The sequence below is a fragment of the Aquarana catesbeiana genome, linkage group LG05 (genome assembly GCF_042186555.1).
Source record: "Aquarana catesbeiana isolate 2022-GZ linkage group LG05, ASM4218655v1, whole genome shotgun sequence".
Classification (NCBI taxonomy): Eukaryota; Metazoa; Chordata; class Amphibia; order Anura; family Ranidae; genus Aquarana; species Aquarana catesbeiana.
In genome coordinates, this window is record NC_133328.1 from 648,248,058 (window position 1) to 648,270,026 (window position 21,969).

At 44.0% G+C, this 21,969-nt stretch overlaps 1 protein-coding gene across 1 annotated transcript in view; it reads left to right on the top strand.

The window, feature by feature from the left end:
- Positions 1 to 451: 451 nt before the first annotated feature.
- SMARCC1 (SWI/SNF related BAF chromatin remodeling complex subunit C1) overlaps positions 452 to 21,969 on the top strand; it is a gene marked incomplete in the record, with an annotated part of 52,020 nt that continues 30,502 nt past the window's right edge. Inside the window, 19 exon segments of the mRNA XM_073632500.1 lie at positions 452 to 566; positions 2,543 to 2,628; positions 2,719 to 2,800; positions 4,276 to 4,368; positions 4,462 to 4,531; positions 5,380 to 5,452; positions 6,515 to 6,590; positions 10,196 to 10,321; positions 10,559 to 10,674; positions 10,801 to 10,925; positions 13,681 to 13,740; positions 14,503 to 14,540; positions 14,671 to 14,792; positions 14,891 to 14,962; positions 17,345 to 17,458; positions 18,903 to 19,056; positions 19,157 to 19,270; positions 20,193 to 20,249; positions 20,332 to 20,590. Of these exon segments, the coding sequence (XP_073488601.1) occupies positions 2,543 to 2,628; positions 2,719 to 2,800; positions 4,276 to 4,368; positions 4,462 to 4,531; positions 5,380 to 5,452; positions 6,515 to 6,590; positions 10,196 to 10,321; positions 10,559 to 10,674; positions 10,801 to 10,925; positions 13,681 to 13,740; positions 14,503 to 14,540; positions 14,671 to 14,792; positions 14,891 to 14,962; positions 17,345 to 17,458; positions 18,903 to 19,056; positions 19,157 to 19,270; positions 20,193 to 20,249; positions 20,332 to 20,590 (1,837 nt within the window).

Sequence of the window (21,969 nt, forward strand, 5' to 3'; positions counted from 1 at the left end):
CCCCCCCTTCCAAATGTACCGTTCATCTTGAAATCGTGGCACTTGGTGTCGTGGTAGTGTGAGTGGAGCCTTAATCACATCCAAGTGTGCATGTGGCCTGAGAGTGAAGTCAGAGCTCCGGACTCAAGTCTGAGGTAGGAGCCGAAGCCGCTGATCAGTGCGGCAGCTGGCATTTTCAGAAGAAAAGTTGGCACCCCAACGTCTTATTTTTGTGTGGGCTCTGTGTAATCTGATGGGCTGTTTCCTTGCAGTGTGTGGGCTCTGTGTAATCTTGGGTTTGTCTCCTTGCAGTGTGGGCTCTGTAATCTGGTTTGTCTCCTTGCAGTGTGTGGGCTCTGTGTAATCTGATGGGTTGTCTCCCTTGCAGTGTGTGGGCTCTGTGTAATCTGATGGGTTGTCTCCTTGCAGTGTGTGGCTCTGTGTAATCTTGTGTTTGTCTCCTTGCAGTATGTTCAGGCGGTTCCCCCACCAACAAGACTCTGGCTGCTCTGGTCTCTTCAGCTGCTGCAGTTCCAGAAGATGCTTTCGGACGGCACGTCACCAACCCGGCCTTCACCAAGCTGCCTGTGGAGTATCCCGAGGTGCCGCTGGAAGTTTTGAGGGTTTTTCTGCATGTCACGAAAAACACAAAAAAAGGAACCCACGAGCGAAATCTGGTGCATTGTGATGAACCCAGAAATAAATACTCCTCTGTTACAATGTAGTGTTGCAGGATCATACAATGTAGCCACAGTGTAATGAATTTTCTTACATTGAAGCTGAAATGCACGGCTCAGTGGTAACATCCCTTTACTCCATTAACTCTGTACATGGGACGGGTGTTTGGGCCCTCCATGCATCAAGAAGCAAAAGTGAGGAGTCTGGATGGCCGCACTCCGATAAAATCACCTTTATTGATCCATGATAGAAAAATGACAATCTATATAACGATGGGGGGTGCAAATACAGCACCGATAACGAGTTTCACACCTTCCTTGGTGCTTCGTCATAGCTGACTATGACTATACCAGCTATGACCAGCGAAGGTGTGAAACTCGTTGGCTGTGCTGTATTTGTACCCCCCCCCTTGTATGGATTATCATTTATTTATTTATTTTTTTCTCTATGGATGAATCAATGAAGCTGATTTTATTGGAGTGCAGCCATCCAGACTCTTCACTCTTGGCGCGGAGTGGTACAAGGTAGCCGGGTGGGGAGGGGGGCGCGAGTGGTACAAGGTAACCAGAGAGGGGGGCTCCGTAAATTATTTAACCCCCTTTTCCTTTTTTTTTTTTTTTTTTTTTTTTTTTTTTTTTTTTGTTAGTCCGAGTAAATAGTTACCCTAACCTGTCACGCTTGAAAAATTGTGCACACTTCTGGAATAGCGCCAAACTACGATACTTAAAAAATCTCCATAGGCGGGGCTTCTGCAAGTGAGCACGAGGGGACGATGGCGCTGCTTTTTTTTTTTTTTTTTTTTTTTTTTTTTTTTATGAAGGGGAAAAAAAAAAAAAAACAATTTATTCCTGTTACAAGAAATGTATACATCCCTTGTAATAGAAATAAGGGGTGACAGGTCCTCTTTATGGGGTGATCTCATTGTAATAGAAATAAGGGGTGACAGGTCCTCCTTATGGGGAGATCATGTAATAGAAATAAGGGGTGACAGGTCCTCTTTATGGAGAGATCATGTAATAGAAATAAGGGGTGACAGGTCCTCTTTATGGGGAGATCTCATGTAATAGAAATAAGGGGTGACGGGTCCTCTTTATGGAGAGATCATGTAATAGAAATAAGGGGTGACTGATCCTCTTTTTATAGAGAGATCTGGGGTCTAGAAGTCCTCGCATCTGCTGGAAAGCCAGAGATTAAAAAAAAAATTGTTTTACATCTGCTGGCGCCGGAAGGGACGTTGGTTTTTGGCCTCCCAGGGTCATAGAGATGGGCGGGGACCATCTGGTCCATGGTCAGCTCTATCAGATTTCTGATCGCACAGGGAAGAAGCATGGGTGTGGGGAAGGGGGGTGTAACGTCCCCTCCCACTGCCCGTAAAGGCAGTCCAGCTAAACAGCCAATAGGATGGCTTTTACATTAGAGGACATTGCCGGTTAAAATATATCTGGATGATGCCTTCAGCTGCACCCATCATCCCGATTATCTCCACTCAAAGCCAAGGACGTGTCATGACATCCAGCTAGGAGGGAGTGGTTAAGGCACTAGCCTCTTTGGTCTGGACTATGCAAAGGGTCCCCTCCCCCCTGAATCTTATACTGGGTGCCAGTCTTCAGACATTTTCATTGGCCAGTGTGGGATGACGTCACTCCTGCACAGGACCCAGTCATCATCCCAGCACACACAGTCCATCCCAGTGAGATAGGCCGAGCCGTGCATCCCGCAGAGCACTGAGCAGGCAGGTGTATTTTATTGCAGAGGATCATTGCAGGTAAATATCCTGCCGGCTTGCAATCTGTCAAATATCTTGATTTTTGCTTTAACTGTTTGCTTGTTTGGGTGTTTTTTTTTTTTTTTTTTTATATAGAATCTATATATTTTCTCCTAACAGATGAAGTGCTTCTTGGATTTTAAGCCTGGTGGTGCCCTGTGCCACATCCTGGGGGCGGCGTACAAGCACAGGAGTGACCAAGGATGGTAGGAGATGATTGTATTGCTTTGTGTGAATTCTCTGCACTTTACTGCTCAGGATTGAATGTTGGTGATCTTCTCCCCTCCCCCACACAGGAGGAGGTTTGATTTGCAGAATCCATCCCGGATGGACCGCAATGTGGAGATGTTTATGGCTATTGAGAAGACACTGGTGCAGGTGAGCCGGGAAATCCTCAGTTACTTTTTAGTTGCTGTCTTGATGGATCAAAACAAAAGATGAACTCTGGTGTGTGTGTGGATCTTAGTCTGAGCTATGCAGCCATGATTAAGACCGAAACGTGTCGGGTTTTTGACACTTTTTTTCGACTGCAATTCTAAAACTATGTTTTAGCTTACTTCCAAAGCACCAGCCTTTCTTCCTTTTTTGCATGTGTTTGGATCTTAGTCTGAATTATGCAGCCAGGAAACTGTCACAGCGGAGCGTTAATCATAGGCAGCCGAGGCATTTCCCACCCCACAGCCACACAGATACAAGGGTCATACATGCATACATAGTTTGTCTTTAGCGCGTGGGAGTAATCCGGAGACCCGGAGGAAATCCATGCAGGCACAGGGAGAATATGCAGGTTCCATGGCTATAGTGTCCTGGCTGGGATTCTATCCAGGGATCCCAAAGCTGATGGTGAAAGCCACAAAGCCCCGTTGAGGTTCATCTTACTTTCCAGATATTTTTCTGGTCTCATTTGGCTTTGTGTGACACTGATGGGGACCAGTTAGAAATACTTCCACTTGACGATAACCCCCCCCCCCCCCTCCTGGCATTCCGTCTGGTTATGGGGAATGTTGGCAGCTTTAGGGTTAGGTCTCCATATTCCATTATGAAGAGATAAATGGTTGATCCTGAGGAAGCTACCTGTAAGTGAAACTGGTCAATCCATTTTGTTCTAATTTGCACAGCAATTTGTAAATTGGTCATTGTCAATGGATATGTTTTTTGTTTTTTTACTTATTTGTATTTTAAATGTACAAATACATATTTTTTAATACATGGTGTTGGTACAATAAAAAAATAGTCCCCAGTTTCCAGTGCATCTTGATTGATTCACTGGAAACCTATATCTTGTATTGCTCCATATTTGGGGGATGGTGCCCAAACATCTTTCTATTGGGGTCTTCCACCTTGTGCTTACTTTAGTTCAGCGGTCCCCAAACTGTGGCCTGGGGGGTCTAATGCAGCCCTTTGCTTGCTTTTTATTCAGCCCATGGGGCGCCCTACCTTCCATGGATGCTGACGATGTGGGGGGGGGGGGGGGGGGCGCCGTACCTTCCATGGATGCCGACGATGGGCGGGCCGGGGCGCCGTACCTTCCATGGATGCCGACGTTGGGGCGGGGCGCCGTACCTTCCATGGATGCCGACTTTGGGGTGGGGTGCTGTACCTTCCATTGATGGAGGCACTATTTCTCCCCCTGGCTCTAGTCCGGCCCCCCCTAAAGTCTCAAGGATGGTAAACTGGCCCTTTTTGTTTAGAAAGTTTGGAGACCCCAGATTTTGTTCCTCTAACCAGATGGAGACTTTTTCTGTTTCTTCCTAAGCTGTAACATCCTAATTATTTATGGGGTGTTTGTTTTTGTGTTTTTTTTTTTTTTTTTTTTTTTCTCCCTCATGCCTTCATGTGGTTTTACCCTCCAGAACAACTGTCTGACCAGACCCACCGTCTACCTCCTCCCAGAAATCGAGTTGAAGTTGGCCAATAAACTAAAAGACATCGTCAAGCGTCATCAGGTTAGCCTCCTCTCAGGACTGCGACAGACGTTTCTGTAGGTCGTTTGTCATTTCCAGTGGGTGACTCTTCCCCCTTTTGTTGTTTTTTTTTAGGGTACAATTACAGAAGATAAGGGGAAGGCCTCTCACCACGTTCACCCCGTTCCTACCTCACTGGATGAAGGTAAGTTGTGCTTTGGTTGGCTTGACCAGCATCTTGTCAAGTGCTCTATAATGACCAATCAAAATTGAGGTTTCAAGACCCTGTGATTTTTAACCTTCATACTCCTACCAGTATCGAAATGTAAACTCACCGCTGTGAGAACTTCCGGGTTTAGAGCTGTCAGATCATCATTGATGCAACAGATGATCGAGAACAATTTGTGCTCAGTCTATTGGGGTGGGGGGGGGGGGGTTGAGTTGCAGAGTTGGCTTTGGGGGTCTTAGCAGACCCTTCTGACATTGTGCGTTTTAAATGCCTCATGGACATGTTGAAGGGCAGTGTTTGATTTCTGGCATTTTCCCCCTTTAAGACTGCCCAGTGGCAGTCGTGGAGAGGGCACTCCCAGTACAAATGCCGAGCTGCCCAAGATGACTCTCTGGTAGCCAGCGGGACCACCTTCCGGTCACATGATCTCCTCTGTTTCAATCTTTTATAGCCGTGCCGGGGCAGGTGGGAAGAGGATTTGCCCAGACAAAGATAGGAAATCTCCCGCACAGGGGCAGAGATGGCAATATAAACCTGTTTCCAAAAAAAGATCCCAGCACCTCTCCCTACACTCTGTGCCTCTGTATCTCATCAGAACATTGCTCCTTCCAAAATGGCGGCCGGAGTGCCCCGCCGTGCACACTCCTGGTTCATGGTTTAATTACTGTGCTCCCTCTAGTGGCCGGGAACTGTCCCTAGAGTGGGATTTCTCTCTCTGGCTGAAATGGTATTTGAACTGTAGAATTGGCCTCCCTTTTGGGGGTCATTGTCTTTCGGTGTAACGGCCGACTCTTGCTGAAATTATTTATTTTTTTTATCTTTAGCAGATGAATGGCTGAGACCCGTGATGAAAAAAGAGAAGCAAGTTCTTGTACACTGGGGCTATCACCCGGACAGGTGAGCGGACTTCTATCTCTGCACAAGGACTGGCTGAATGGAAGAGCCGTCCTTGAAGTGGGTTGTAAACCTCAGGCATGAAATCTGAACAAAGCATATCCCTCTATAGTGTGTGCTGCTCTCACTTCAGAGCACTAAGTGTCATTTCTGTCTGCTTCCTCTATCTGCATTAGTTGCTTCTGATAAGTGAAGTGTTCATGACACCAAGAGAAAAAATGGTGAGAGGGGAGGAATCCCTGTTTAACAGCCTGTGATTGACAGCATCAGCTCTTTATGTGTGTGGAGGGGGGGTTCTTTTTCTTTTTCCTCCTGATCACAACCACCAGAACATGACGCTACAACCCCCCCAGTGTATTATAGGCTCATGGGTTGTAAATGGGGAAGAGGAAGGTTTGATGTAATAGGTATTGGGTTGGGAGAGCATTATGTATTGGGTAATGGAATTATATGGTGGTGAAGTTGCATTGCTAGAGTAATGATAGGACCGGGCTTTATCTAATGATCACATTCCAGCCAAGGGGACCATATGTAAAGGGTTAAAAAAAAAAAAAAGGCCGTGACCCTCAGTGCAGCCTCATCAGTAAAGAAAAATTACTTTTTTGCAAAATTTTAGAACTGCAATGATTTTTTTTTTTTATTATTTTTTTTATTATAAATAAATAAAAACTGGTGATCAAATACCACCAAAAGAAGTCTTGTGTGAAAAAAATTAAATATAATTTTGGGTACAGTGTTGCATGACTGACCAATTGCCAGTTAAAGTAGTGCAGTGCTGGATAGTAAAAAAGTGTCCTGGTCATGTAGGGGGTAAAACCTTCCAGAGCTGAAGTGGTTAATGTATTATAGAGCCCATTATCTAGTTTTACCCCCAAAAAGCTATCAGTTGGTGGTTTCCTTACATGAGATGGTCTGGTGTGAAAACTGAGGTTTGCTGTAATACTGGAAGGTTTCCTCAGCATTGTAATATATTTTATTGGCTCCTGAAGCTTTTTCTGCAGTTCCAGGTTAAGCGTTTGTCTCTTGTGATGGCATTCAGTAACCTTTTCTGTTTGCCCCCCCCAGCTATGACTCCTGGGTGCCAGTCTCGGATCTCGATGCCGAAGTTGAAGATGCTCCCGTTCCGGAGAAGCCTTGGAAGGTGAGAATTGGGTTTGCCCTTTAACCCCTTGACTAGCACGGTACATCTATACACCTCCCCCCGGTATTCCAAGGGGTAAAAAGAAAAAAGCAATCCCTGCTAACTCTGTGGGAAGCCCAGGGCCTGGTATACTGCACAAGGAGCTCGGAGTATCCAGTGAACCTGGAAGCACTCGGCAATGATTACTTCCCTGTTCAGAGATGTTAAGACTCCCAGACACAGGACTGTGCTTGATGGGATGATAGTGGAGGAGAAAGGGGGGAGGCATTCGTTACCATAAAGAGGACCTGTCACCTGCTCATGCTGTCATAGGGGGCTTTTTAGCCCACTTGTGATAGTACTTAAGTTAAATTGAGGAAAAGGTGTTAAAAACATAACTGAGCTGCATTGCACCCCCACATACTAAAATCTCTACTTCATTCATTTTTATTATTCAAGGCAAACTTCCCCCATTCGTCCATGCTTTTATTTTAAGGAAACCACTTGAAGACCCGGCCTAATCTGGCACATTTTGATTATAAGTAATCAGTATATTTTGCTGGGAAATTACTCAGAACCCCCTAAAAAAAAAAAAAAAAAAAATATATATATATATATATATATATATATATATATATATATATATATATATATATATATATATATATATATATATATATATATATATATAATTTTTTTTTTTTGTGTGTGAAAGTATTTGCCCCCTTCCTGATTTTTGTGTTTTTTTTTTTTTTCCTGCATATTTGTCACACTCAATTGATTCAGAAAATCAAACAAATTTTTATATCACATATAGATAACCCAAGTAAATATAAATACAAAATGCAGTTTTTAAATGATTTACTTTATTAAGGGAAAAAAGCTGTCCAAACCAGCCTGGTCCTTTGTGAAAAAGTAATTGCTCCCCCCCCTTGCTAATTCATAAATGAACTGTAATTGATCACATTTTTTGGAAAGCGGAGTTAAATTTCACTTGCCATACCCAGGCCTGGTTACTGCCAGACCTGTAGAATCAAGAAATCACTTAAATAGAAGCTGTCTGACAAAGTAAAGCACGCTAACAGATCTAAAAAAAGCCACACATCATGCCACAATCCTAAAGAAATTCAAGAACAGATGAGCAACAAAGTCCATTGACATGAATCAGTCTGGAAAGGTTTACAAAGCAATTTCTAAGGCTTTGGGACTCCAGCCAACCACGGGGAGAGCCATCATTCACAAATGGAGAAAACTTGGAACAGTGGTGAACCTTCCCAGGAGTGGCCGGCCTACAAAAATTACTCCCAAGAGCACAACGAGGACTCATCCAGGAGGTCATAAAAGAACCAGTCATTGACATGTATTGGTCTGGAAAGGGTTACAAAACAATTTCTAAGGCTTTGGGACTCCAGCCAACCACAGTGAGCGCCATAATCCACAAATGGAGAAAACTTGGAATATCGGTGAACCTTCCCAGGAGTGGCCGGCCTACAAAAATTACTCCCAAGAGCAAGACAACTCATCCAGGAGATCCTAAAAGAACCCAGAACAACTTCCAAAGACCTGCAGGCCTCACTTGCCTCAGGTAAGATTGGTGTTCATGATTTAACAATAAGAAAGAGACCGGGAAAAAATGGTGTCCATGGGAGATTTCCAAGGCCAAAGCCACTGCTGACCAAAAAGAACACAAAGGCTCCTCTCACATTTGCCAAACAAAAATCTTGATTATCCCCAAGACTTGGGAAAATATTCTGTGGACTGATGAGACAAAATTTTATCACTTTTGGAAGGTGTGCGTCCCGTTACATCTGATTGTAAAACTAAACACAGAATTTTATAAAAAGAACATCCCAACAGCCAGACGTGGTGGTGGTAATGTGATGGTCTGGGGTTGCTTTGCAGCTTCAGGACCTGGACGACTTACCATAATTGATGGAACCATAAATTCTGAGCTCTACCAGAAAATCCTGAAGGAGAATGTCCGGCCATCAGTTCCAGACCTCAAGTGCACTTGGTTTATGCAGCAGGACAATGATCTGAAAACACACCAGCAAGTCCATCACTGAATGGCTCGAAAAAAAACAAAACCAAAATGGTTTTGGAGTGGTCTGGACTTAAATCCGATTGAGATGTTGTGGCATGACCTTTTAAACAGGCCGTTCATGCTGGTAAACCCTCCAATGTGGCTGAATGAAAACAATTCTGCAAAGAGTGGGCCAAAATGTCTCCACAGCGATGTGAAAGACTCATTACCAGTTATTGCAAATGCTTGATTGCAGTTGTTGCCGCCAAGGGTGGTTCAACCAGTTAGGTTTAGAGGGTACTTTTCACATAAAGCTATGCAGGTTTGGACAGCTTTTTTTTTTTTTTCCCTTTTAATAAATGAAACCATCATTTAAAAACTGCATTTTCTATTTACTTTGATCTGAATCGTTTATTACAGAAAGACAGACAAATGATTAGTGAAGTGTGACAAATATGCAAAAAAAAAAAAATCAGGATAGAGGATATATATATATATATATATATATAATTTTCTCTATCCTGATTTTTTTTTTTTTTTTTTTTTTTTGAAGCACTAGAAAATAAAATGGTAATCGTTGCAATTTTTTTATGTCACACGGTATTTGTGCAGCAGTTTTTCGAACCTTTTCTTTTGGAAAAAAAAAATACACCTTAATTTGAATACAAATAAAACACAATACAAAACCCAATTTTTATGGGAAAAGATGTTACACAGAGTAAATGGATACCTAACATGTCACGCTTTTAAAATTACGTATGCTTGTGTTGGGTATCTATTTACTTGGTGCAACCTCATCTTTTATATTTTTACCAAGGAAAAAAAAAAAAATGTTCCGCCGAATAGTTACCAAACATGTCACGCTTTAAAACTGCGCATACAACGGCGACAAAAGGCGTAAATTTTGCTATCCATTGGGTGACGTTTTAAAAGGCTTTGCAGGTTACCACTTTAGAGGTACGGAGGAGGTTTGGTGCTAGAATTACTGCCCATGATTAGACGTTTGCAGTGATACCTCACATGTGTTGGACGATCGCTGTTTGTGTGTGCATTAGACTTTGTACAGGTGGGTACACTTTATGGAGAGATCTGACGTCTATAAGACCCCCAAATCCCTCCTCTGCACTTTAAAAGCATTTGATCGCAACAAGATCTGAGTGATCAAATACTTTTCATTTTTGAAAATGGCGCCGTTTACATCTATGTAATCAGTAAGTGATGCCAGGTCGTCGCTTCTAGTTCCCTATATCGGAGGCTAACAAAGCCAATGTTTGTTTGACTCTATGATCTGGTGGCAGAAGTGCTAGTCGATCGGGTGGGATGGGACAGTCCAATGAAAGCAGTGGGGGGGGGTTGAGAGAAACTTCCTCTCCCGCTGCTTGGATAAGCTATCCAGCAGCTATATAGCTGCTAGGATTGCTTTACAAGAGAGCTGACAGTCTGCTCTAAGATCTAAGAAAAAAAAAAGGCTGCAGGCATCATCCTGCTGTAACCATTTTCAGTCCAGTGACGTACCGGTACGTCACTGGCAAGTGTTTTTTTTAAAGATCTTGGATTCCCGCCCCCTCTACTCCTCTCACAATGTTATCATTTCCCCTCCTAGGTTCATGCGAAGTGGTTGCTGGACACGGATCTGTTCAATGAGTGGATGAACGAGGAGGACTATGAGGTGGACGAAAATAAGAAAGCCACCGATTTCCGGCAGAGGATTTCCCTGAAGAATGATGAGGTGACTGCAACACTCCCCCCAAATCTGGAGCAGTTTGGAGGATGAGAAACATCTGATCAGATCGTTGCTGCGACTTCTGCTTGTTGTGCTGCAAATGTCTGGTGATGGGGATGTTTCGCTCCCTCTGGCCTTCAGCTAAGTGGTATTTGGAGAGAACGGAGGGCCTTGTTGGTTGGGGGTCTCATATGAGGGTAGTCCTGGTCTCCTCCTTAATCTGCTTCCTTTGTTTTTCTTTAGTCCATACGCAGTCCTGAGCGGAAAGATCGGAAGTCTGTTGGCGCACCCAAGAAAAGAAAGCGTTCCCCTTCCCCTCAGACCCCATCTGAGTCCCGGAAGAAGCCCGGCAGGAAAAGGTAAACGGGGGAGGTTGTTGGTCGAGCTCGTGGTATGGCAATGGTGCGTCCTGGTTGTTGCATCCCATGACGATCCCGGTTGTATCGGTTGACGCCCCTTTTTTTTTTTTTTTTTTTTTTTTTTAGTCAGGGCGGCCTTTATAGCAAGCGGAGATGGCAGAAGGAAGAGGATGAGCAGGACGATCTGACCAAAGACATGGAGGACCCAACACCTGTCCCCAACATGGAGGAGGTCATGCTTCCTAAAAATGGTAATTACTGCTTCCTGGTAACTCTTCACTGGCTATGTCTCGTCCACTACTCAATACTGGTGGTGGTGGGAGGCTGGGTCGGAGGATTGATGCCGATTGCATGACAAGCAGGGTCCTCTCCTTTTTTTCCGGCTTCTCTTCTCCATCGGTGGAAGGCTCTGAGGGTGGAGCTGACCGGAGCTGGATGCCGTTCTGTGCAGCATTGTCCTCCTGTAGCCCGGTCCACCATGACCTCCTGGACTCGCAGTGTTTAACCGCAAACCCCCGTAGCCGTACTTTGACGTAGAATACCGGGGTTATAGCAGCAGATAGCTACCGCAACCCCGGTATTTTCTGAAAAGGCGGGTGGTCCTCGTTAAGATAAGTGGTCTCTGTGGAGAACTCGCCATGAGTTCACTTTTATCGGCGGCAGGACAGGTGCTCAACCCCTCCCGCCATGTTTCAGTCATCTCTGCTGCTTACCAGAGCCGTCGGCTTCGGAGACGATCCATTCCTTCCCCCTCAGAGGCACTGTGTCAAATGAGGGAATGATGGCCCCCACCCGATTTAATGACGAGAGCGACGTCCAATCCCAACGGCCTTAAAGGGGAACTTTTTCAATAATAAAAATATATACCTTTTTTTTTTTTTTTTTTTTTTTTTTTATTGCATTTTAGTGTAAATATGAGATCTGAGGTCCTTTTGACCCCAGATTAAAGAGGACCTGTCATGCTTTTTTTTTTTTTTTTTTCTATTACAAGGGATGTTTACATTCCTTGTAATAGGAATAAAAGCGACACAAATTTATTTTTTAAAGGGACAGTGAAAAAGTAGAATAAAACAATTTTTTTTTTAAAGCGCCCTGCTCGCGTGCAGAAGCGAACGCATACATAAGTCGCGCCCGCATATGTAAACGGTGTTCAAACCACACATGTGCGGTATTGCCGCGATCATTAGAGCGAGAGCAATAATTTGAGCAAAAGTCCTCTAACTCAAAATTGGTAACCTGTAGAAATTTTTAAACGTCGCCTATGGAGATATTTAAGGGTCAAAGTTTGTCGCCATTCCACAAGCGGGCGCAATTTTGAAGCGTGACATGTTTGGTATCAATTTACTCGGCGTAACATTATCTTGCCCAATATATAAAAAAAAATTGGGCTAACTTTACTGTTTTCTTATTTTTATTAAATTTTTTTTTATTCAAAGTGTATTTTTACCAAAAAAAAATCACGTTTGTAAGACCGCTGTGCAAGTACTGTGTGACAAAGTATTGCAACGACCACCATTTTATTCTCTAGGGTGTCTGGGGGGGGGGGGGGGGGGATTAAATATTATATACAGCGCAACCTCGGATTGCAAGTAACGGGGTTAACAAGCGTTTTGCAATACGTGCAATTTTTTTTAAAAAATCCTGACTCTGTTTGCGAGTGTTGTCTCGCAAAACAAGCAGGATTCAAGCCTCTGCGGTGTGCAGTACCGCATTTGGCCAGAGGTGCGGGGGGGGGGGCGCCGGTGACACTCAGCTGCTCTGAGATACTCCATTCCCAAGTGTTTCCGAGTCTCTCCGGCGCCCCCCCCACCTCCTGGCCACATGCGGTATTATCTTTGTTTCCATTGACTTCTATGGGGAAACTCGCTTTGATATGTGAGTGCTTTGGATTACAAGCCTTCTCCTGGAACGAATTATGCTTGTAATATAAATATGTGTATGTGTGTATAATATAAAATATAAATAAATGTAAAAAAATATTATATATAAATATGTAAAATATAAATATATATAATGTGTATGTGTGTGTATATTAGGGGGTTCCAAGTAATTTTCTAGCAAAAAAAAAAAAAAACCTGATTTTAACTTTTAAATAACAAGTTTGAAAAATAGGTCGGGTCCTTAAGTGGTTAAATCACTGGCGCTTGCGCTCTGAAGGAAGGGAATATCCGGGCCGTTCCTTCAGAGCTATGTGCTGTGGCCGTGACTTATGCGTATGAGTGTTGTCATTGCGACTCGGCCATTAAAACGACCAAGAACTTTTAAGGAAGACCGGGTGAAGATGAAGGCCTCTACAGGCGGTGAAGGCACGTTGCTGGAAGGCTTTGTTTCAAGGTAAGTCTTTCATAATGTGCTGGTATGCGATGCATACCGCTGTCCTTTTTACAATGGAATTCTCTCAGGTGATGGCATGTAGCCCCCTCTTCACCTATCATCCGGTCCCCCTCTGTAGGTTTAAATCACTTATGGCAAAATTCAGATGAAAAGGAGAGGCCTCCTGTAGTAGAAATGCTTTATGAAATATAAAGTCAGTAAAAACTGCACTTCAGTTAAACCGTGTAGCTTATAATGTGAGATAACCAGGTAACACCGCTGGCTCTACAGTGTGCGTTCCAGCTGACCAGAAATGATGTAACGGAGATCCCACCCCAATGTGTTTCGTCATCCCTCAGCAGCTGCCTTTTTGCAACGTCAAAGGGGCTGCAAGTGACTCGGAATTTAGTTTATAGCCTAGTCACTTTTTACGCTTTTCTTGAAATTATTTTAGGATAAGACTATTGAAGACTTGATTATGAATCGCGTAGTGTGAATACTGGTGTTCAGCTTTTAATAGGCAGGTATGTGATGCACTAGGATAGGATCGTCTCTTTTTTGATCAGTGCAGTCGTCCTCCTCCTATATTGAGCTATATAACATATAATGTGGGGAAATGAACAGTTTTCTTGTAGCACAAGTCAGTGGTGGAGGAATCCTGACTTTTTTTTTTTTTTTTTCACCTCTATGCAGTGAACCCGAAGAAGGACAGCGAGCACACACCGGTGAAGGGGGGAGTGGTGGCCGATCTAGGTAAGTCATCCTTCACACCGTCATTGAACTGTATTGGCCATTGACTCAGTTTTGAGTGTAGGGCTGTCCTCTGGATATGCTCAGATTATTTTATAATGGAATGCGTGGCCCCAGTGTGTGGTAGGGGGTACCCCGATTTATAGTGCTTTGTGACCCCTTATTTTCCAACCGCTTTCCTTCCAGTCCTAGTACATGAACGACCAAATGGGGCGACGCCAACGCCAATGGACTTACCCGTGCCTTCTCTCTAGAGCACGCAGCGGTGGGATTGGTGACCCGCTGTGTCCACCGCATAGAGCCGATCGCCGATTTGTTGTACCAGGGCACTGTGAGCTGCCCTGGTATCAAGTGATCGCTGTGACCAATCGCCGCAATGGTGGTAAACTATGTGAGCTCTGCGATTGGTCACAGCGATCACTTAGTACCGAGGCCAAACATAATTTTTTATTTATTTTTTCCCATTTGGGTACAGTGTTGCATGTCTGAGTAATTGTCATTCAATTTATTTATTTTTTGGTTTGTTTGACTAGTTAACTTTTCACTACGTGGTAGTGGAGATATATATTGAAGTATGCACCAATTTTATGTAACCTACGAGAATATGTAGTGGCCGTAATTTAAGTGCAGAAGACGATTCAAAGAAGCGGCGGTGTTTACTTTGTATTGCGTAGATCTGTCCACACAATTTTTTTTTTTTTTTATTTCCTTCCTGTAGTTCTTTCTGGTTCCAGCTCAGTAATTTTGGTATTTTGTGTTTTACAGATGAGCAGGAGGAGGAAGCGGTAGCTGCTAGTGGGAAGGTAAGTGTCCTCGGCGGTTCTGCAGCCTCCTCTCCCTGTGATTGGAACAATCTTGCGTTCTGCTCTACTTGATTATGGCGGGATTGCTCAGTTGACGGGTCCTCTCCTTTTGTTTTCTGCCTTTTCATAGGAGGATGAAGACCCAAGTCGAGGAGATCAGAGCAGGATGATCGATAACGGAGAAGATAATGTGACGGAACAGACCAACCACATCATCATTCCCAGCTATGCGGCTTGGTTTGATTATAACAGGTATCGCCTTTTTTTCCTTTCTGGACACCCGAAAAACAGTTAATTTTGTGAGTTTTGGAAACTGGAGATTCATGTCTGTGTGTTTTATTTCCCTCCAGTATTCATGTCATCGAACGCCGAGCTCTTCCTGAATTCTTCAATGGCAAGAACAAATCCAAGACCCCAGAGGTGTAAGTGTTTAATGGGTCACATGGCCCATGTCCTGGATTTGGTGACAGGCCCATAGCTCCACCTCCCAGTGTGTCACATGACCCAGGTCTATGAACAAGGTCCTGGGTTCAATGGCAGTCAGCAGCTCGCTTGCTGTCATGTGACCTGTGTCTTTAAAGCGAGGTTCCACACAAATTTTGAACAACATCTGTATGTATTCTCTTCCTTGCCTAGATGCTGACATGCCGTTTAAAAAAATTTAAATCGCAGTAATTACCTTTTTATTTTTCTATTCTTCTTTGCACTTCCTGGTTCTCCTCCCGTAGGAGTAGGTGTGTTTCTAGCCTCTCCCAGACTCCGCACAGTCTCCTGGGAGCTAGTCTCAGGCTTCCCAGGATGCCACTGAGCATGTGCGGGAATGAGCAGTGAATGCTGGGAGCACAGCATTCACCACATCCAGGAAATAAATGCTTGTGGGCTTCAAATGCCCTCAATGAAGATGGAAACCGCCTGCAGTGAATAATATAAGTTATTCTTTCGGACAAAATCTGACACAGGCGGACATATTACACACAATATGTGAGTATGTAATGCTGAGAAGAAAAGTTTGTGAATGAACTCAAAAAAAAAATAGGTGGACCCCCGCTTTAAGAACCGGGTCTGGATTCAATAACAGTCCACAGCTTGCTTCCTAATGTCACATGATCCCGGGTCTATGAACAGGTCCTGGATTCAGTGACAGTCAGCAGCTCGCCTCCCAGTGTCAGATGACCCGGTACTATGAACAGGTCCTGGATTCAGCGGCAGTCAGCAGCTCTCCTCCTCCTCCTAGTGTGTCACGTGACCCGGTTCTATGAACAGGTCCTGGATTCAGTGGCAGTCAGCAGCTCTCCTCCCAGTGTCACGTGACCCGGTTCTATGAACAGGTCCTGGTTTCAGCGGCAGTCAGCAACTCGTCTCCTAGTGTCACATGACCTGGTTTTATGAACAGGTCTTGGATTCAGCAGCTCGACTCCTAGTGTGTCACATGACCCGATTCTATGCAGCGGCAGTCAGCAGCTCTTCTAGTGTGTCACATGACCCAGTTCTATGAACGGGTCCTGGATTCAGTGGCAGTCAGCAGCTTGCTTTCTAATTTGTCACATGACCTGTTCCCAAAAAATGGGTTCTGGATTTGGTAACCGTTCATATGTTGCTTCCCAGTGTGTCATATGAACACCTGTGAGTACTTGTATGCCAGGTTAGAGAGCAGCAAGTGTTCAGATTATTTGGCTTCACTTGACGCATGCTTGTTTAAAGTTCAAGTAACTCAAAGGGGGTGTCGGGCCTCAAGACAGGTTTCCTTGAATATGCTTATGTGCAGTTTGTGACCTTTTTAAATAGGAACTTCACCCAGTATTTTAAAAATTTAAAGTGGAACTTTTACCTATTTTTTATTAAGTTATGTTCTTTAGCAAGGAACATACATTCCACAATAATAATTCTACCAAAATGAGTGTGGTCTGTAAATTGCCTCCAGCATTGCTCCTGTTTCTTCTTGCTGGAGGTGGCCATTTTGTTGTAGCCCAGAACCCCTGAACAGCAGTAAATCATAAAGCAAAATAAACCCATAGATTTAACAGTTTTAAAAAAAGTTGCCTTCCACTGCGTTGCTGGCTAGGGGGTAGTGTGGTGCATGATTCAACACACTTTTTTTATCCAAAAAAAAAAAAAAACTTTTATGTGAAGTGTACAATGTACAGTTCATACACTGCAATGTTGGGCGATGTGCTGCCTGACATTGCAGTGCGATTTGGGCCAGTGCACTGCGATAAAATGCATCATGTCTATGCTGCGTTCCAGTGTGAATGGGACACACACAGTAAACCAATTGTTTCCTGTGTGTCCCTGCGTAGACACACAGCATTGGTTTCACTGGTGATGTCAGTGTCTGAGCCAATTCCTAATACTATATACTGTCACTGTACTTATGGCTGGGAAGGGGTTCACATATAGGGCTGATCAAGGGGTTAACTGTGTGCCTAACAATGTGTAATATATGATGCTTTTTATGAAGAGATGTGACGGTTTATCTCCTTGCTTTGCATTGAGAACAAAAAAATCAGCCACATCGCTGTTCTGTTTACAGAGCTCTGTGCTGTCATTCGCTCAGCCGATCAGCAGGTCCCGGCATAAATGGCTGAGACCTGCTGACTGACTTGTGCTGTACCGAATGATGGGGCAGCGCACCCCTCTGTGCGCCCCCCTACCCGGGAATGCTGGATCACGTACATATACATGATCCAGCGCTGAGCGGGCCGCCCTGCCGCAGTGAATCTACACGGGACAGTCCACAGATGGTGAAGACGTCTTGTTCAGCTTTGTGTGTCTTTAATTTGCTTATCTGGCTGTCATGTTTTCAGATACCTGGCCTACCGAAACTTCATCATCGATACCTACCGGCTGAACCCTCAAGAGTATCTGACCAGCACCGCCTGCCGCAGGAACCTGACGGGGGATGTGTGCGCCATCATGAGGTTCGTGTTTTACTCTCCTCCTGCAAACTTTTTTATTTATTTATTTTTTTTAATCTTCAAGTAGAGAGGGATTGGTATCTCTGTTGGGTTTTAATTAGACGTGCATTTTGTTTAGTTCCGAATTTGTTTTTTTAACTAATTTTTGACAAATTCGTTCCAAAATTTCCGAATTTTTCAATTTCCAAATTTTCGGAAATTGGAAATTTGAAAATTCAAAAATAGGAAAGAACATTCAAAAGAATGAAAATTCGAAAACCCAAAAATCAGAAATAACTATTATAGGTATTGGAATTTCCTTTTAAATTTGTCCGTTAGTGAACGTAACGAATCCGAATTTATCCGAAGTTACGAATTATCTGAAATAACGAATTCCGCATCTAAAAGAATGGAATGTAACTTTCTAATAATAATAATAAAACCTTATTAATTTTTTGATTCATTTGTTTGGATGCGGCATTCATTATTTCAGATAATTCGTAACTGCAGATAAATTTGAAATTCCAATGCCTATAATTTAATAGTTAGTTTGAATTTTACTGATCTTTTTTTCAGATTTTCGAATTTCCAAAAAAAGCAAAAAAACAAATGAAAATAAACCAATTTTTTGTCAGTGCACATGTCTAGTTTAAATTGCTGTCTGTGCCCCCTGTTGGGGGAGATTCACTCTCTTTATTTGCCCTGTTTTACCATTTTATCATTGAAAGTGAATGTTGGGTGATCTCCCAGTAGAGGGGATATCTTCCCATGAGTGCGGATGGGGCGGGGAGTGAGGACAACTTTCTCAGAGTGATGGGTGGGCATCAGTGCGGAAGTCCAGGACCAGAAGAAGGAGGGGCCCTAAGTCTGCAGAGCTGCATGTTCTGGAAAGTGTTTGCACCCTCCATGCTGTAGCTTTATAATCCAGCCAGAGGGGTAAGGATTGGAGGATGTGTAATATAGATCTTTGTCATGTCTTGAAATGACTAAGATAGGAATTCATAAAAAAGTTGGGAGTTTATTCCTGTTTGTTAGGAGGCATATGTGTGATGTCATAGATGTGTGATATATGTGTGATGTCATATATGTGTGATGTCATATATGTGTGATGTCATATATGTGTGATGTCATATATGTGTGATGTCATATATGTGTGATATATGTGTGATGTCATATATGTGTGATATATGTGTGATGTCATATATGTGTGATATATGTGTGGTGTGATATATGTGTGATATATGTGTGATGTGATATATGTGTGATGTCATATATGTGTGATGTCATATATGTGTGATGTCATATATGTGTGATGTCATATATGTGTGATGTCATATATGTGTGATGTCATATATGTGTGATGTCATATATGTGTGATGTCATAGCTGTGTGATGTCATAGCTGTGGGTTGCACACTGAAGGCAGCAGATGGTCTGTTGGTGACATGCGTCTTCTCCCCCCATTGCAGAGTTCATGCATTCCTGGAGCAGTGGGGTCTGGTGAACTATCAGGTGGATGCAGATTCCCGGCCGATGGCCATGGGCCCCCCTCCGACGCCTCACTTCAATGTGCTGGCGGACACGCCGTCTGGACTGGTGCCGTTGCACATGAGGACTCCTCAGGTAACGTCCCCGGCTGACCGCACTTCCTGGGCTCTGAAATCTACATAGAAAGTTCCACTCACATTGTTTCTTTTTTTTTTTTTTTTTTTTTTTTCTTTAGATTCCCTCCTCTCAGCAGATGTTGACTTTCCCAGAGAAAAGTAAAGACAAACCAACAGATCTGCAGAGCTTTGGGCTGAGGACCGATATCTACTCCAAGAAGACTTTGGCCAAGGTGAGCCCAGCAATGGCTAAAGACGCTGGAACCAAAATGGGGGACATTCCAAACTTTTCAAAATAGGCTTTTGATTAGTCGATTAAGAGTTATGACAGCTTTTCCCAACCAAGGTTCCTTCAAAGTTTGAGTTTCCTGGAGCCATTTCTACTCCAAAAAGAACTGGTGTCAATGCTTACTCTTCTAACTGTCTGTAAGGGCTGTGCCAATGTAAAGGGGCATTGTTGCCACTGAACCTGCCAGTGTAAAGAGGCATTGTTGCCACTGAACCTGCCAGTGTAAAGAGGCATTGTTGCCACTGAACCTGCCAGTGTAAAGAGGCATTGTTGCCACTGAACCTGCCAGTGTAAAGGGGCATTGTTGCCACTGAACCTGCCAGTGTAAAGGGGCATTGTTGCCACTGAACCTGCCAGTGTAAAGGGGCATTGTTGCCACTGAACCTGCCAGTGTAAGGGGGCATTGTTGCCACTGAATACCAATGTGAGGGAATGCTACATTTTTTTACTGTCTGCGTTTTTTCTGTGTCGCTATTATACATTTTATTTAAAGAAAGTAATTTCCTAGAGGGTGGTTCTCTGTAAAAAACATTTTTATGTTCCTATATCTACAGTATACTGGTCCCGTTAGCTTGCCATGAAGTATAGACCTAATATTAGCAGGGCGGTTCTGAAAGACTAAGTTATTTTAAGGGTTCCTCCATATTAAAAGCACTGAGAGAGGCGGTACTATTGTATCTGGCCATGTTTGACACTACTGTCCCCATGTGTGTCAGTCCTTCACCCCCAAGCCCCCCCCCTCCCCCGCTGTACCTTTTATAGGACACAATAGGGTGTAGAGGAGGACAGATGACACATTCGGCACCTTTTATGTAATGAATGGGATTTGCTGATTGGCTCTCTAACGCTCTTCTTCCACCTTCCAGAAGTCGGCCAGCGCTGGGCGGGAATGGACAGAGCAGGAGACTCTGCTGCTTTTGGAGGTGAGACGCTGGCCAGGCACCGGACTCCCCGGTTTTGTGGTTCTGGGCTATATGTTTGAATTCTCCGGTCTCCCCCTCCCAGGCTCTGGAGATGTATAAAGATGACTGGAATAAGGTGTCCGAACACGTGGGCAGCCGAACTCAAGATGAATGCATTCTGCACTTCCTTCGCCTGCCGATCGAGGACCCGTACCTGGAGAACTCCAATGCTTCCCTGGGACCTCTGGCCTATCAGCCAGTCCCATTCAGCCAGTCCGGCAACCCCGTCATGAGCACAGTTGCCTTCCTGGCCTCGGTGGTGGATCCTCGGGTGGCCGCAGCTGCTGCAAAAGCTGCACTGGGTGAGTGATGTCATTCCATTGTATGATGAGCTGGTCCTGCCCGGGGGGGGGGTCCTGGTCTTGCCCGGTCCGCCTGATGTAGGAGACTTGAGGGTGCAAAAGAGGGGCAAAAACAGGAGGTAGCTGATCCCATTTTAACCACTTGTGTACCAGTACGTTGCTGGTGGTTATACGGATCTTGGTGTGCTAAGGTTAGAAGGGAGGGATCCAGGGGGTCTTTTAGACCCCAGATCTCTCCATTAGGAGAACCTGTCACATGCCTATTGCTGTCACAAGGGAGGTTTACACTTTTTAACCTTTTCGCTGCAAGACGTTTTTTGCACATGTTTAAAAATAAATAATTTTAAGCCTGAAGATGACAAACCCCTAAACATGATCTATTTTCTGAAAAGCAGACACCCTAGAGAATAAAATGGCTGTAGTTCTAATTTTATCTCACTTGATACTACCGCAAAGATAAAAAAAATACACTATAGTGAATTTTATGGCAAGCAAAGGCAATTTCCACATTTTTTGGTAAAATCTAAAAGATGAGGTTGCACTGAATAAATGGATACCCTACATGTCTTAAAGAGGTTGTGAACCTTCACGGTTTTTCACCTCAATGCATTCTATGCATCCCTCATTCTATGCATTAAGGTGAAAAACCTTTGTAGTGCACCAGCCCCCCTTTTTATTTACCTGAGCCCGATTGTTCCAGGGGACGAGCACACCCGCTCCAGCTGCTTCCTCGGGTCCTCATTGTATAGATTGATAGCAGTGCAGCCATTGGCTCCTGCTGCTGTCAATCAAATCCAATGACCCCAGGAGGGCGGAGCCGAGTCCTGCTGTCTGTGTCAATGGGCGCAGCAGCAGGACACGAGAGCGCACCTGCACGGGTACCCCGAAGGAGAGCGCTTTTCTAACGGGGCACTCGAGAGGAGCCAGGAGCGCCATTGAGGGATCCTATTACAGGATCGGGGGCCACTCTGTGCAAAACCAACTGCACAGAGGGGGCAAGAATGACATGTTGGTGGTTTTTTTTTTTTTTTTTTTTTGTTTTTGTTTTGTTTTTTGAAAAAACATTTTTAGATATCCTTTTAAATTTTCGCACGTGCCCGTGAAATGTTGACAAACTTCAGTTCCCTATATTTTCTATAGGCGACACTTTAAAAGCCCCCTATTATAGGTCATCAGTTTGGAGTTACAAAGGCGTTCTGGGTTCCCCTATCTTGGATTGAGCAAAAAGAGGAGAAAGTTTAGTCGGCGGGACTTTGAATGAGGCCAATCACTATATAGAGTAAGAATGTGAGAGATAAAACACAGTATTGCTTATATGGGTTCCGACAAAAAGGGGGGATTTTTTGGGGGGGACTTTGAATGAGAGCTGTATACCAAAG